Source organism: Camelus bactrianus, chromosome 5 (genome assembly GCF_048773025.1).
Source record: "Camelus bactrianus isolate YW-2024 breed Bactrian camel chromosome 5, ASM4877302v1, whole genome shotgun sequence".
NCBI lineage: Eukaryota > Metazoa > Chordata > Mammalia > Artiodactyla > Camelidae > Camelus > Camelus bactrianus.
In genome coordinates this window covers 37840386-37857323 of record NC_133543.1, presented here as the reverse complement: position 1 = coordinate 37857323, position 16938 = coordinate 37840386, and the positions used below count along the sequence as shown (strand labels likewise).

The window sequence follows — 16938 nt, the reverse complement described above, 5'->3', positions numbered from 1 at the left end:
ACCCTTAACAGTAGCTCCTGGTTTATGGCTTGTACCTCCCGAAATAAAACTGTCATCCTTTCCTGGCACCTCAGAGGATTCTTGAGGAACAGACCACCGCTCAAAAAACCAAGGCCCACTGTTCAGGAATATGGTAATATGCTGTCCTTTATATGGGAAGATCATGTTAGTGACTCGCTTGAGTTTACATGTGTTGGACCTTTTCTCCAAATGGATTTATGCCAATGATAATAAATAACAAAATACCCTTTATCCTTCTATTTCTTTTGTCCATGAAGTCAGAAGTGTATATTCCCTTTATTTCCAAAATATGGAAAGTAAACATCATACTTTAAAAATAAATGTTCAACAATCACAGAAAGGTTAAAAGTATAAATATATACCAGTATAACGGAATACCTGTTACCATTAAAATTCATGTTTGTAGGGAATACCTAACAACACACAAAAATGCTTATGTAATAACTGAAAAAAGCAGGCACAAACCCATATACAGTATGACTCCTAATTTTATTCTCTCTCACCATACACACACACACACACACACACACACACACACACACACACACATACACACATACACACATACACACTCACAAAGCTGTTTCATCAGCAGTTATCAGTGAATGGCAGAATAATGTCTTAATTATTTGTATACATATACAAGCTTTGTTTTCCATATGATTTTATAAGATACAGGTGCAAGAAGTATTGAGAACTCTGTGCTAAGACCATTCTATATGTTATGTCACTTATTCTTCATAATTACCCTAGGATGTAAGTATCTGATTACCCCTGTTTTGTGGATTGCTTAAGCAACTTATCTGAAATCTAACTCTTAGTAGATGGTGGAGTTGAAACTCCAAGCAACCTCATTCCTTCCCACTGTACTGCATTGCCTCTGCTGACTCATTTATACTTTCTCACTCAGTTATCTTGGAGAATAGAAGCATGTGTTTTGGATAATTGGCTCAGAATCCAGGACAATGTCACTGGACATGGAATAATAAAAATGTTATTGGTCCATGAGAGACTAGAACCCATGACTTCCTTAGGAATGTGTTCTAACCAGTTTGCTGCTGTATCAGCTTCCCTAGTATAACCAGTTTTCAAAACAACGTCAAAACTTTGCTACCACCAGTGAATACCTGAAAACACTATGAAATAAATTCTTTACTGTTGCTACAGCCAGTAATTCTTGACCTAGCATACTTCATCCTTACAAAAAGCAGACACTCATTTTACTACTTATTAAACACACTGTGTCACCAAAGTGCAACTTTTTCCTAATGTACTTTTAGTGCCTAACATCCATATCTCCAAATTCCTTGGTCCAAATGGCCTCTCTCCACTGTGTGCACTTCCTGCCTCCAAAACTATTTCTTATTACCAGGCCATAGGTGATTTGGGGTATATACTACACTTACATGAATTCCATCTATTACCTCTCTAAGCCTTTAGGGAAAAGGTAGGATACTGCCTTGAGTTAGTGCTTATTAGCAAAAGTCAGCTTACAACATGATAGATGCAAGATGATTTTGTGCAGACTTGTGACCTCTAAGGGCTTATAATAAAAATCTGATTTGTGCGTTCTAATCTCAGTATAAATACAAAGATGGTTACCGGAAGCAGCTTGGCCATCATATTGGTGCCCGGGACATTAAGGACGACCCCAAGATGATGTGGTCCATGCATGTGGCCAAGATCCAGAGCGACAGGGAGTACAAGAAGGACTTTGAGAAATGGAAGACCAAGTTCAGCAGCCCAGTAGACATGCTGGGAGTGGTGCTGGCCAAGAAGTGCCAGACCTTGGTCAGTGACGTGGACTACAGGAACTACCTGCACGAGTGGACGTGCCTGCCCGACCAGAGCGACGTCATCCATGCTCGGCAGGCCTATGACCTCCAGAGCGACGTGAGTACAGCGACTATAACAGAACTCTGTGCAGAAATAACTTATACCATAGGAAAGTCATCCTTTATAAACAATCCATTGGCCTATTCAAGCTAGGATTTCTTGTTCAGTGAATGAGATTTGAATCAGAGTATAGTATTATTGCTTTATTGTGGATACATTGCTAGGCTTTATATGGAAGTGAAGTTTACAAACTGGACTTGGTCTTAGAAAAATAAAACTGGAATTAAGCAATGTGAGAATTCAGAGTCCACCAGAGGGAGACATTTTATTTTATTCTTTTACAGGGAAAAGAAACACCACATTTTTATTTTTTAAAAATTACTCAGAAATTTGTTTTTAGCTTCCTTGCCAAACAAATGAGGTTATAACTGGTAGAATACTAATGCCTGCTGCACACTAATTGTTATTCTTATGAAATAAAAGAAGTCACTGTGTCTGGAAGCTAGTGGATGGTTTCACGGACACTTTCTCCTCCCAGCAGGGCTCTCTTTGTGGATATGTCACTTGGTAATGACAGGCCCTGGTACCTATTAGGAGCAGAGGTACTATCTCAACTCCGGGTGCAAGAAGCACATTTCCTGCAGCACATATTTAATAGATGTCTGAAGGAACTATTAAGCATTAGAGGGCTTTGGAGAATAAACGGATTAGTAATAATTATATATTAAATGGCTCTTCCTAGAAATTGTACAGCCTACCTGTAGAAACTCCCACTTCTGTTCTATAGCTTTGGATGACATGTAGAAGCCTGTGTTTTGCAAATAAAGGCTTTGCCTGCACATGAAATGTAGTTAAAAATGGTTAATGTTGCCCACAGATTGGCAGCATCAACAGACTGCTTGCCTCTGTCTGTTGGTTGAGTGCCTTTTCAAGATCAACTCCTTCACATTGTGACACAGTCTTAATAATGTGGGAAGCATTTGAAGGTTAAAAAACACTTCAGAGGTGTAAAATCTTATTGTTTTCATTCTTGCTGTTGTGATTTAGGGGCCTGATAACAAGTCAGCATAGGGCAATTCCAATAGGCTTTTAGTCTAGATTGTAAAATAGTCATCTATATTCTCTACTTAGTTGTCATTACAGGTGAAATCCTTCAGATGAGGTGGGCAAAGGTCCAACTCCACTGTTGTGGAGTGGTTGTGAATATCTAATGGGTACACAATAATCTTTAGCAGCAAAAATGATTTAAAATAAAGTGTTAAATAAAAATATGAAAAGAGTTCTGGAAAGGAGTACATGCTTCCCACCCTGAGACCTTGGTAGGGAAGGGACTGGGCCCTGGACCAAGGAGATGCTCATTTGTTGCTCTGAATCTTGGGCAGTGTTAAAATAGCCAAAGGTCTGCCTCAGGGCTTCAGGGGTTCCACATCATTATTGTATTTTGACTTCTCTTTTTTCTTAAAAAAAAAAAAGTAGCAGTACAGATATTTTGAAACAGAAGAAAAAATACACAGAAGGCAGTAACAGTCCAGCCATTGAAAAAGCCGATTCCTGCTCTTGTAATTTATACACTCATTGTTTTACACGCTATTTTTCATTAGTCTTATATTAATGACATTCCTACAAGTCATCAAAATTCTTTAAAATAATGGCTTTTAATAGCCACAGAGTATTTTATCTGATTAGACTTAACATTTATTTACTGATAGCCTGTTGTTGGACACCTATGTGCTTTCTCTGTGGGTTGGTATTCTTTTCCTGTGCACATGGGCGGTGAGCATCCACTGACCTCACTGATAGAAGACATTCGTTTGGATTACTCCTGTCCTAACAGCCTGATATATTTGATCATTTTCTGTTACAACTGAGAAATGTTTCTGAGTCACTTTTGAACATACTTCCTCTCTTAGTCTGCCTGATACAGTGAGCTTGTTTTCTACAAAAACCACAATAACCAGAATAGTACCTTATCAATTCCATTTGTCCCTTTACCTGAAATCTTTCAGTCTTGCTGAAGAGTTCTGCCTTTTGTCCTCCTCACAGAATACTTACAAGTCCGATCTCCAGTGGCTAAGAGGCATTGGCTGGGTCCCCATTGGGTCTGTGGAGGTGGTCAAGTGCAAGAGAGCTGCGGAGATACTGAGTGACAACATCTACCGCCAGCCTCCGGACAAGCTGAAATTCACCAGTGTGACCGATTCCCTGGAACAGGTGCTGGCCAAGAACAACGCCATCACCATGAACAAGGTGAGCCCCAGCAGCCTCAAGCTTCTCCAAGATGCCAAGAAATGTTTTTATACTTTAAAGACTCGTGGAGTTAAAATTACCGACGGAAGTGTGAGGGTCACGTTTACCTCCTAAATGACGTACTTGAAATCCTCTAAGTAATTTCTATTATTCCCAGTTTTAAACTATGGTAACTATCATTGAGACTCAACCCTCCCACTGAATACCACATATCCTAGTCTGGTTTATTTTTCCTAAATAGATCAATAGCATTACTGCTTTAATTAATTTTTTGTAATTCCTATTTCAAATGGTTTTCTATCAATGTGTTCTTTGATAGCGCTTATACACGGAGGCCTGGGACAAAGACAAGACTCAAATTCATATAATGCCTGATACCCCGGAGATCTTGTTGGCGAGGCAGAACAAGCTCAACTACAGTGAGGTAGGGGCAGAATTCTGTGGGGCAACTTGTGTTGTTGTTGATATTGTTTGTTTTCTACGCTCACTTTTGGGGAGACTCTCGGGCCTCAGCTGTCACGGTGCATGCAGCACCATGACAGGGGCACTCGGCTCAGGCAACCTTGCATCTCTGGGTTGAATATCATATGCTTTAGGATTCCAGTGGTGAACCAAAATCACTTTATCTTTTCAATTTATGGTCTTTACCTGTGTGGGTGTGTGGAACTTTGTATTTTTGGTATTTCCAAGGGTTAGGATAACCAGGTATAATACCGGTTCATTATTTATACAAAAACATTATTTGTTCTTTATCTGAAATTCAAGTTCCACTGGGCCTGCTATCTTTTTATTTGCTAAATCTGGCAACCCTACCAAGGGGGACTCTAATAATATGCACCTCTTCCCCACCTGGATCCTGAATAAAATTAAGAAGTAAAACAAAGGTGTAGAACTAGGAGTCAAAATCTCACATTTTTTACTACTAAAGTTAGATTCAAGGACATATTTACATGGGAGCCAAACAGCCCCGCTAACTGAACCCCGGAATTAAGTTCCCCATCCAGGCACAGGCCACTCTGGAGCAGCACAAACAGCTCCACCTCCCTCAGGGGTGAGGGCCTACTTAGAGCACAGAGAAGCAGAGAGGGGTACGGGGCTTGTTCCTAGAGGGAGCAGGTCAGAGCTGAGCTGGTCATGCCCTGTTATCCCATCCCTCCCAATTAGATAAATCAGGAAATCACTGCACCTCTCCAGAGGCAGAGAGAGTAAAGGGGCAGAGATGAAAGAATTGAGCTCCTTTTATAGGAAGAAAACCTCAGGCATGGGAAAGAAGTGCTCTCCAACACTAATTACTGTTTTTTTAAGTAAAATGCAATTTTATAGGTGCATGTTTTACTAATATGATGTGGCCAAAAATTAGAATCTTAAAATTGTGATTATAGTCAATTGCTTTAAATTGTACTTTAATCTTCTCCTCATTTTGCTTTTTTAAACATTACAAACTATTACATGATGTCAAAGAATTTTAAGTAATAAAGAAATGAATAAAAGTATATAAGTATATATATTTTATATACAAATGAATAATGTTAAACATACTGCTTTGCAGTTTTTTCATTTGGAAATATGTGAAGATTGATGCTTTGTCCATCAGTCTATATTACCAGATTACATCAAATGTTGATATGCATAATATATCATATTAATCTATAATGATATAATCTATCAATCTATGTTAATGCTTGTTGTTATATTTCATTTGTTTTCTAATGCTACATAGGGTTTTTTGTAAGCTATCATATAATTTATTTACTTTCCAGTATTGCTAGAAATTTAGACTGTTTTCTAGAGCCTATCATTTTTTAAATTTTGTAATATGTCACCTGATAATTTCCAGGTTGTTGATGTCAAGCCTTTTGCCTTACTCTGACTTTCCTTCCATAGACTCTGTACAAACTTGCCAATGAAGAAGCAAAGAAGAAAGGCTATGACTTGCGCAGCGACGCCATCCCGATCGTAGCGGCCAAGGCCTCTAGGGACATCATCAGTGACGTGAGTAGCAATGCTCCTTGCAGGTGCATGGCTGGATGGGGACGGGGCAGGATCAGGAGTACAAGGCAAGAAGCATCTGGGTGCCAGTTAAAGCACATTTATTGTGCTGTAAATGAAATGTTTTTCATTTGAAAAAGCCCTTTCATATTTTTAACTCCAAAAGATTTTAATATTCAGGTCCCATAGACAGAGAAGGATTATCCTAGACTTCAGTATAAAATTGAATCTCCAGTTGTTCATATCTATAATTACCACACATTCATCTGCATATTTTGAACAAATAACCCACATGGAAATAAGAAAATGACAAAAGAGTTGGGAAAAAACTTGGTTCCATGTATTGATTCAATGTCAGAAAAAGATCTGGTATAGCCAGGTCTAGGAAAATGCACCTTTCCCCAAACCTGCTGTGGATTTTTGCCAACCCTTTATTTGAAAAATTACCTTAAGTGCCTCTTTTTGAGTTCTTTTTAAATGAAAGAAGAAAAGCAAAGTCTTAAAACAACCAAAAGACAACAGAATAGTGGGCCTGATTTCTCTTTCTCCAGTCTCTGAAAGAAGTTCCTTTGGTGAAATAGTCAGACTTCTGTACGTGTATGCTAGGGTTTGTGTAATGTTGTTGCCTAAAGTGGAGAGAAGGTAATGCAGAGTCAGCACCTACCCCCTCCCCCCCAAAACTTTCTTGTAGTTACATCATCTGTTTCTTCACTCAAGGAATCCCAACAAACCTCTCCCAAATTTGATTTTGGGTAGAGCAGACATGCAGGAGGGAAAACACAAGCCAGTCCATTGCAGGAGTCCAGTGACCCAGTGAAAGTCAGCAGAGCCAGATTTGGGAGGAGTGGTGTGGGCTGGAGTGTGAAATGGTACCTGTGCACTCAGGAGGAGCATTCTCTAAATCATGTGTAAAACTTCTGGGGTAATGATTTCACTGGCCCATAATGGAGAAAAAAGGCAGTATACAACTCCAATTGATTTTCTGAAAAGCATTGCTGCCTTTATTTTGAGACTTAATGTCTGCAAACCATAGAACTATGTAATTTGGCCTGCTTCCCAGTAGAGTATTGCTGTGAAATCTAATCAGAGTTTAGGATGAGGGGTAAGTTGATGCTCAGATGACTTATTTCTCTGCAAGAATTACCAATTTTAAAATAATGAAGTTTTATATTAATAAGACTCTTAGCCTTTTCCATTCTTTTTTATTTTTAAAATGACTTCTTTATTTCAGTATAAATACAAAGATGGTTACCGGAAGCAGCTTGGTCATCACATTGGAGCCAGGAACATTAAGGATGACCCCAAGATGATGTGGTCCATGCATGTGGCCAAGATCCAGAGTGACCGGGAGTACAAGAAGGACTTTGAGAAGTGGAAGACCAAGTTCAGCAGCCCAGTGGACATGCTGGGAGTGGTGCTGGCCAAGAAGTGCCAGACCTTGGTCAGTGATATAGACTACAGGAACTACCTGCACCAGTGGACGTGCCTGCCCGACCAGAGCGACGTCATCCATGCTCGGCAGGCCTATGACCTCCAGAGCGACGTGAGTACTGAGACCATTAAGTAACACTATTGACCATGCTCACTGTGGTAATACATAGTAATATACAGATAATGGTCTAGGATTAGGTAAAGCCCTCAGAAAAAAATAACACTTTTTTTTTTCCTCTCCACCCTGCATTTACTATGCCTTACTTTTCTTTTAGAGAGAATATAATACCATGAAGCCATATGCAGTTGGCCTTCATAGTCTAAAAGACATAGGCTTGAAGTTTGGCTATCCCAATTTTCTAGTATTTTTCTTTCATTTTTGAAATAGTGTCATAACAGCTTCAGTAATCCTTGCTTTTGTGTTTGATCTCACTAGAACATTTATAAATCAGATCTCCAGTGGCTAAGAGGCATTGGCTGGGTCCCCATTGGGTCTGTGGAGGTGGTCAAGTGCAAGAGAGCTGCGGAGATACTGAGTGACAACATCTACCGCCAGCCTCCGGACAAGCTGAAATTCACCAGCGTGACCGATTCCCTGGAACAGGTGCTGGCCAAGAACAATGCCATCAACATGAACAAGGTGAGCCCCCACCCTGGGGGAAAATAACACAGGGCTGTATGTCTTTGAGAAGATCTGTGACTCATTTTTAGTCTTTTTTTTTTTTGTCTTATCCAATTGTCATCCTGTTGAGTTCTCTATTCAGTTACATTAGGATTCCCAAAATATATGTGGGAATTTCTGCTTTGACATCTCTTTTAAAATAGAGTTAGGAATAAGACAGCTGTTTGGTGTTCAAACTGTTTGAAGTCTATGACAGTTATACATGTCTGGTATCAAGGTTTTCTCGTTGGGTACTTATCTAAGTAAGTATAGAACAAACAAGTCAGATGCAAATCTTTATAACATTTATCAAAAAGAAATCTAGAGAGGGCATACCCAGGTACCTCTGCAGTTAATAAACAAGCAACAAGCAAATAAAGAAAATCATGCAAAGGATTTGTTAATATAGTCACAGTACAAATGGATGTGTATATGCTTGGAAAATACTTGCTTTTAGTTTAATGGAGTAGAGATGATCTTGTAATGAAACACACATGTTTTCTTTTTATATCTTGGTCTACGTTTATATTTAATGACAATAAATATCCAATAACATCTGAGATACTGAAGAATGTTGGTAGAGTGCACACAGCCCAGATAGAGAAGAGGCTGGCTTTCAACTTTGTCATGATCTCTAAATTGGAAACCTCTGTTTAAAAGAAACATTGCTTTTCTAATTAATTAACCTTTTTTATCCTCCACAGCATTTATACACAGAAGCCTGGGAAAAAGACAAGACCCAAGTCCATATCATGCCTGATACACCTGAAATTATGTTGGCAAGACAAAATAAAATAAATTATAGTAAGGTAAGACCATTTATTTTGACCTGACCACATTGATTTTGCTGATGTAGTAGAAAGGTCAGAATTACGGATTTAATTCTCATGTTGACCAATCAGCTTTGTTTTGTTTTGTTTTTTTCTTTTTTGCCCATACCTACCATTGTATTCTAAAGTAGATAGATAGAAAGGGAAATAGATAAATACAAAAATATCTCCATGTCAGGAGAAGAAAAATTCTCAAAGTCAACTATTAATGACTGGATCATATTGTAATTTTAATTAAAAATAATTACTGCTATTTTTCAGATTAGTACTTGCTTCAAAATTTGTTCTATGAGTTTTTTCTTTAGTTGTCCCATCTGTAAAATGAGATAAAAGTGCCTCTCAAAGAATTTTTGTGACGACTGAATGAGGTAGTACACATAATATGGCCAGTGTGGAGTCTGCCACACAATGGCAACTTAATAAACTTTGATTTCTTCCTTTTATGTTCAAGTCACCATGAAAATCGATTTATTTAATACACTCAAAATAACTGCTGTTTATTTACAAGAACTGAAATAATAACTCCTAAATTCATTCATTTCAAAATTGCCTGAGGACAATAAAAAACATTTTTTACGCACCATCTCCAGCCCCACTAAACTTGTTATCACATATCTTTGCAGAATAGAAACACTGCTGCAGAAACAGCTTCTTGGCCAATTGTTCTTGCCAAGTCAAGATTATCTGTTTGATTTATGTGAATATTGGTTTCTTACATGTTTTTGTGGTGTCTTCATTAAACAATAACAAAAAAAGGAGGGCAGTTTCAGAACACTGGAAAATTTAAGTCCTCATTTTTAAGACTTAACCATATTCATTATTTTATCCCTGTTAATCACTTTTGTCTATAATAACATAGCCCTAAAGTGGAGGCATGCTGCTATCAAATAGACATGACAAGTGAAATGAAGAGGAGATGGTTGCCCTTTGTCTAGCATTGTGAACACACCCAAGGACAAGTCTGATTAAAAGTATTTGATTGACCTTGGCTTTAGTGATTTTTGAATGAGAGATTTTTGTCTTGGCCACAGAGCTTCTCTGTTGGATTATCTTTTCCCGGAAGTTCTGCCTCACCCCAAGCAGATGAAGTTAGTTTCTGTCCCAGAGAGTAATGATGCTTTTAAGCCTCTCCCTTTTGTTAAAAATTAGGTCAGATAAGGTAGGGCTTTTTTCAGACTGCTGAGAGGAAATTAGGCTATTTTTTTTTTATTTCTAAAATTTTCAGCTGGACTTACTTGTTTAAAATTGCATGATTACATCAATTCCCTAAAGACTGTCTTCTGAAGATTAGATTTCAGAATGGCCCATTTGAATTTCTTCTCAACCTATTACCAATGGTACCTTCATTCTATACTTATTTCAGTAGAGGTAAACAAAACAACCATATCTTATTTTTTGTTTTCTCTTAAATTCTCATTTACCTGCCCTAGTTCTCTTGGGTAAATAACTTACCAAACATTCTTTAAAACGTAGCCTTGATAATAGTAAAAATGTTCCCTTCTTTGAAGCTTGGCATCTTTTTCCAATGTTGAAAGGATTAAAAAAAAAAATCTGTTTTTTTGACCTGAAGCCATGAGATGATTTAAGCACATTTTTTCCCACTTACACATAAGGACAAATTTGAGAATTTATTCTTCAGAGGAAAAATATAAAGTATAAAAGTATTTGACTCTAGCTACAAAAAAAATTTCTAGAAATTTTTAAAAAGATTAAAAGCCCTTGGGATTTTATCTCAAATATATTAAATTCTTATTTTTACCTTAGCTTTTCCTTGTAAAATCTCAATGTGGAAAGAATGTGAATTGTCACACATTAATCATCTACACTAAAAACATATAATAATATCCCTCTCAGACTCTAAAGTCACTTAAAAATTATTAAACATTAGCAATGAATTAAATTCTTGTAATGGTTCACAAGCAAAGACTGAATACTATGGGTATAGATGATTTGTTTAATGCAGTGGCTCTCAAGCTGTGTTCCCATGGAACAGCAGTGTCCCACCTTGTATGTGCATCTGTCCTGCCACAGAAACTGAACAGTGAGTATTTTCCCAATTCATAAAAAAAATTATATCAATTTTGTGTTTTTGACTTGTAAATCCCTGGTACTTCTACCCCTCTGTCCGCTAGCAGTTTCCAGCAGTTGACAAAATAAAAAGGGAGCAAATCAAAATTAACAGAGACATTCAGAAACAGTGGACTGTCCTTAGCTCAGGACTGTCTGAGTGCAGATCCATGCTCGTAGCGGTGGTGCTGCTGGTCTGTAATCAAGCTCTCTGCTAGCAAAATTGCTCCCAATCCAAATTTGGAGTTAAATAGATAGACCTTTCTTGGTTATTTCATGAAAAGAACAAATGCTGAGCAATCTAAGCACATTTGAGAGTTACTGACTGAATGTGTAAAATCTAGAAGGATTTATGCAAAGAAAAGTTGTAGTGTTACACCTGCCAAAAGAAAAAATTCAAGTTAAATAAGTAGCTTGTATAAATAAAAAGAGGAAGAAAGAGATCTTTTTAAAAAAATTTTATGGCTGAACATGCTAGTGTTGTTCTACATCCAAAAGTAGTCTTTCTTTGACAAAAATACATTTTTAGAGTGAAAGCGAGCCTGTGTCTAAAAGCTATTACTTCTTTCCTCAGAATCTCTACCGCCAGGCCATGGAAGAAGCCAAGAAAGAAGGCTATGACTTGAGAAGTGATGCTATTCCCATTGTGGCTGCCAAGGCCTCCCGGGATATTGCCAGTGATGTAAGAGCTGATCAAGTTCTTACATTTGTTACCTACAGGCCAGCCACCCGCATAGGGAATCACATTGTTGGAACACTGCTGGACGTCTCCTTGGCCATCACCCATCTTAGCTATCCTCATTGCTCAGGCAAATAAATTGAGGCTTTGAGGCAATAGGTAACCTGCCCAAGACCACAAGCATCATAGAGACAAAGGAATGTGGTTCCTCTGATGCTTTTGGTCTTTTCTTAGTAAGACTGAGTACCCTGCTCAAAGTTAAATGGACATTTGTGAATTTCTCATAAAACTTTATGAGCTGTCCTCAGGATACACTCAAGGCAAAAACAGCAGGAAGGAGGCAGGCTTACCTGAGTTTTTCCCCATGACTTGAAGAAGGAGGTAGGATAGCAAAAAAGTTAAACATCTCATTGCTGGGGTGGGGGTGGGGGTGGTTAACAAAAATCAATATCCCTTTCCCCTAAAATGAATACATCAGGTTCCTGAACAATTTAAATATTAATCCAATTAATCCAAGCAAAATTGTCAATATTGGTAGGTTTTTCTTTTTTATTATAATAAGAATACATAACAAAATTTACTATCTTTACTATTTTTCAGGATACAGTCCAGGAGTGTTAAGTCTGTTCACACCATTGTACAGCAGATTTCCAGAACTTTTTCATCTTGCAAAACTGAAATTCTATGCTCACTATCAACAAAAATTACCCATTTTAAAACTACCCCTCCCAGATTATTTGTGCAGAGACATTATTTCTCAGAATGCCCTAGAAAAAGAAAATTAATGAACCATGTAAAAACATCCCTTAGATAGGTTCTTAGATGAGTCCACCCCCATGACTGACTCCTGAGAAAGTGTTTATCACTGTAATTGAGCTCATTTTTTCAGTGTTCACTTTTTAACCACTTTTTTTTTTGGTCAATATAACTTTCTAGCATAATATAAAGGAATCAACTGCAGTTGTGCTGTGGGTGTGTGTGAATGAGCAGCACATCATCTTTTGTGGGAGTAAGCATGCCCCAGTGTGCAGCATCACAGCCGCACGTGTGCTCAGACTCCCCTGGTAACTTAAGGACGTCATAGATAAACATCTCCACAGAGCGGGCGACAGGGACCAGTCCTTCATGCTTCCTCCTTATTTACTGGGTTCTCTCTTTCAGTACAAATACAAAGAAGCTTATCGTAAGCAGTTGGGTCACCATATTGGTGCCCGAGCGATACATGATGACCCCAAGATGATGTGGTCCGTCCACGTTGCCAAAATGCAGAGTGACCGTGAGTACAAGAAAGATTTTGAAAAATACAAGACAAGGTACAGCAGCCCAGTGGACATGCTTGGTATAGTTTTGGCCAAGAAATGTCAGACCTTGGTCAGTGATGTGGACTATAAACATCCTCTGCACGAGTGGATCTGCCTGCCTGACCAGAATGACATCATCCAGGCTCGGAAAGCTTATGACCTCCAGAGTGACGTGAGTACCCCTGATGCTGGTTCTGCGCATTAGTGATGATGATGATGATTTTGATGATAATAATAATAATAATAATAATAATAATAATAATAATAATAATAATACAGCTAACATGTCCTATTGAGAGTAAAATAAAGTGAATAATTAGGGAAGTATCTAATATAGTATCTCTACAACACTGCATTACACTTTATTTTTGTAATTTTGAAGATGAAAATAAAGGCAAGAGTTTTTTAAAAGTTCCCATGACAAGAAAAAAAAGTATAAGTAAGTCTGGTGGTGGATCTTAGCCAGACTTACTGTAGTGATCATTTTGCAGTATATACACATATTGAATTATTATCTTGTACACCTGAAATGAGTATAATACATTGATTATATCTCAATTAAAATGCAAGAGTGTGATTTGCAAAACTTAGCATTATTATGTGTTGAAACTCTCTACTGTAGTTGGATTTCACTTCTTTTCCGTTAAAAAAAGGGGGGGCAAGAATTTTTGTGACTGCAACACTTACACAGCATTGGTCTAAGTATGTGGTCTCTTAGGGAGTTATTAGAACACATTTTCCAAGGCTGAAGAAACTCTGCTCATGTGTAAAAATCTTGTAATACCCTCAAGGATGGGACTGTGTCTTTTACTTTTTAAAAAAATCTCATCATTCGTGGTACAATCTATTGTACTAAGAAATGCTTCAGAAAACAGTATACTCAGAATTCAGTAATGCTTGTGAATGAGTGATTGACTGTGTTGGCAGCTTTCCCTGTTCATCAGTCTTTTGTGTTTCTCTAGTGTGACCCATTTTGTGACTAGGAATCTGAAACTAATTAATAGATGTGTTTCTTGTCAATTGACTTACAGAATTTGTATAAGTCAGACCTTGAATGGTTGAAAGGCATTGGCTGGGTTCCAATTGGCTCCGTGGATGTAGTTAGAGCCAAAAGGGCCGGAGAGATACTAAGCGATAATATTTACCGTCAGCATCCAGACGCGCTGAAATTTACCAGCATCACTGACTCTCCGGAGCAGGTGCTAGCAAAGACCAATGCTATAAATATGAATAAGGTGAGTCTTCACTCCTCACCATCAGATATAGGAATTTTCATAGAATGAAGTAAAAATTCTGACACCTTACTACATTTTAAGGATTCCTATAGGATTTACAATACCTTTTAAAATGATTTTTCCATTTTATGGTACCATAGTTACTTAGTAATACTTCAGAATATTAACCCAATGTTAAAAATACTATATACCAGAATTATTTCATAATTACAGATATTAAGTACTACAATCCAATTATACTTTTCAGAACTGTTAAAGCGTTTTAATAAGAAATAGTGAAAACTCTGAGTCAATAAAATAGTGAGCTAAATACTCTTGGAAATAGTAATTTATCTGCATGAAAGGTAGGAATTTATGCATCTTGAGTCATTTTAGTTTTCCTGTTGTATAGAGGAGAAGTGACTGGCACATAATTGAAAGAAAAATGTCTGTGAACTCCAAAATAATTTCATCTTTTTTTTTTCTCATAGCGCTTATATACTGAAGCCTGGGACAATGAGAAGAAAACAATCCATGTCATGCCTGACACACCAGAAATCATGCTTGCCAAACTCAACCAAATAAATTACAGTAATGTGAGTAGACTACTGATCTTATAATGAAGGGCAAAGATGAACTGCAGTAACAATTTCCTTAGTGAAATGCTCTGACTGTTTTATTATACACACTCCACACTAACACTGTCAGTAAAGGAGATAGTTCTCTCTTGATTCTAGAGATAGTTTTCCCTTGATTCAATTTTGGGCTCTGTGATGGGCAGGCCAGCCTTTTATCAAAATGGTACCAGGGAATGGAATGCTTATGGAGACGCATCCCAATAGGAATCATAATCTTAAAGCCTTCCCCTATAGGTCGGTGTGGGTATCAAGCCACCGTTTTATTCAGCAACTATTTAGCAGGCAGGCAGTGGGTTGGAACCCAGTGGGTTATCATACTGTCTATTCTTTTGCTGCTTTATTGTGTTCTGGTTCCCATTTAACGCTATTTGCAAGCATGTCTTTGGCATCTCTGTCAGGACCAATATTTTCATCAGGGTAATGATTCTGAAATCTTAGACTACAGATCGATTGTGGTCTGTGATGATAGCTCATGGCAAAATGGGAAAAAGTAAAGACAATGCATTGAGTTTTTCACAAATCCAAATATATTCAATTTAAAAATACTGTCCTTAGTCCTTCCCCTTCTTTGGTATTAAGATGGCCTTTCTTTTACATTAGGATTATGATAGAAAATAGTTGGGGTTTTTTTAAACATACACTTGCTTGGCAAAACAAAATTATAGCAACCAGATGCTGATCTCCCCCAAAAAACTTTTGAAATTTACTAATCAATAAAATATCACAGTTTTAAACTATGAGCCTTAAAATCCTTCACCTATGAAGCAGAATTTTCTACAAACCCACATTAATGCTTAACTTTGTGGATTTGTTTCTGTAGTTTAAATGAGGACAGAGAAAATTTAATAATAAACAGCTTCATTTTTTCATCAAAGGAGTAACAATTGATTAATCTTCTTTTCTGCAGAAACTCTATAAACTTGCTTTGGAAGAGTCCAAGAAGGAAGGCTACGACTTGCGTGTGGATGCCATTCCAATCCGAGCAGCCAAGGCATCAAGAGAGATTGCAAGTGATGTAAGTTGATGTTTTTGGAAGAGGCACTTCGTACTCAAAATTGTTCACCAATGACAGCTTTTACAGCTTTCCCTGCCAGAAATTTAGTTGCCCCTGCAAGTCTCAATTTCCTTTAATGATTCCCCCATCTACAAAGTTGCAAATGAAAACAAAGAAAAGATACTATGTCCATTATGCCTGTTAATTTGTCAAAGATGAAATTACATTCTTTAAAAAATACGTATTTTATGAACACTAAAAATGGGCACATATTTTTGGTCTTCAGAAGTTGAGCAGTTGTCGACACAGATGTTTGTAAAAACACAAAAACAAAACTTTGTTGTTAAAGACATTGGCAGCACATGTAAATCAGCAAATAAAAATGTGAACTCTTTCCACCTGCTACTATCCATTTATACTAGCATTTTAAAAAGATGTAATTATACATGTGTTTTAGAGTTTTGTTTAATCCTTTGTGACCTATAGTGAGGTTCTCCTATCAAGATGCCCATAACTGAACACAGGAACAAGTGGAGAAGTAAGCAGAGCTTTTGCTCAGCACCCCCTTTCCTCTCTAGTCCTTCCCTTCTCATGAGAAATACCTCCTGAGGGTGTCCAGTGCCCTCACTCTGAACCAGGCTCCTTAGGACCCAAATACAGACTTTCCTTCTTCTGAAAGGGCCACAGGCCTTAGATGTACGTTTCATTCCTTCTATTATCAAAGCTTTTTCTGGCTATTAAGCTAGAGAAGCCCACACTATGATTATCTCATAGTAAAATGGACCATAAAGTGCTATTCTTGCATTTTAAAAATAGAGTCTTAACCCAAGACATTACTTTACCTTGGCTGAAAGTTCAATGACATTGACAGGCAAATGAGGGAGATATTTCCTAAATGTAGCCCATATCCTTGACCAGAGAATTCACTATAAAGTCTAACTACAAGGGAAATATCTTAACTATTCTTAATATCAAAACATTTTTATAAAAAAAGTAGTCACATCTTTAAGTAGATGTACAAGATGTTTTA

At 37.5% G+C, this 16938-nt stretch overlaps 1 protein-coding gene across 34 annotated transcripts in view; it reads left to right on the top strand.

Moving 5' to 3' along the window:
- The window catches only part of NEB (nebulin), a 215969-nt gene that overhangs the window by 84072 nt on the left and 114959 nt on the right, over positions 1-16938 (top strand). For all 34 annotated transcript variants that reach the window (XM_074363636.1, XM_074363662.1, XM_074363660.1 and 31 more), the window contains exons 65-76: positions 1603-1914; positions 3901-4104; positions 4424-4528; positions 5989-6096; positions 7325-7636; positions 7961-8164; positions 8890-8994; positions 11657-11764; positions 12923-13234; positions 14094-14297; positions 14768-14872; positions 15822-15929. In XM_074363636.1, the coding sequence (XP_074219737.1) occupies positions 1603-1914; positions 3901-4104; positions 4424-4528; positions 5989-6096; positions 7325-7636; positions 7961-8164; positions 8890-8994; positions 11657-11764; positions 12923-13234; positions 14094-14297; positions 14768-14872; positions 15822-15929 (2187 nt within the window). The remainder of the gene's footprint in view (positions 1-1602; positions 1915-3900; positions 4105-4423; positions 4529-5988; positions 6097-7324; positions 7637-7960; positions 8165-8889; positions 8995-11656; positions 11765-12922; positions 13235-14093; positions 14298-14767; positions 14873-15821; positions 15930-16938) is intronic.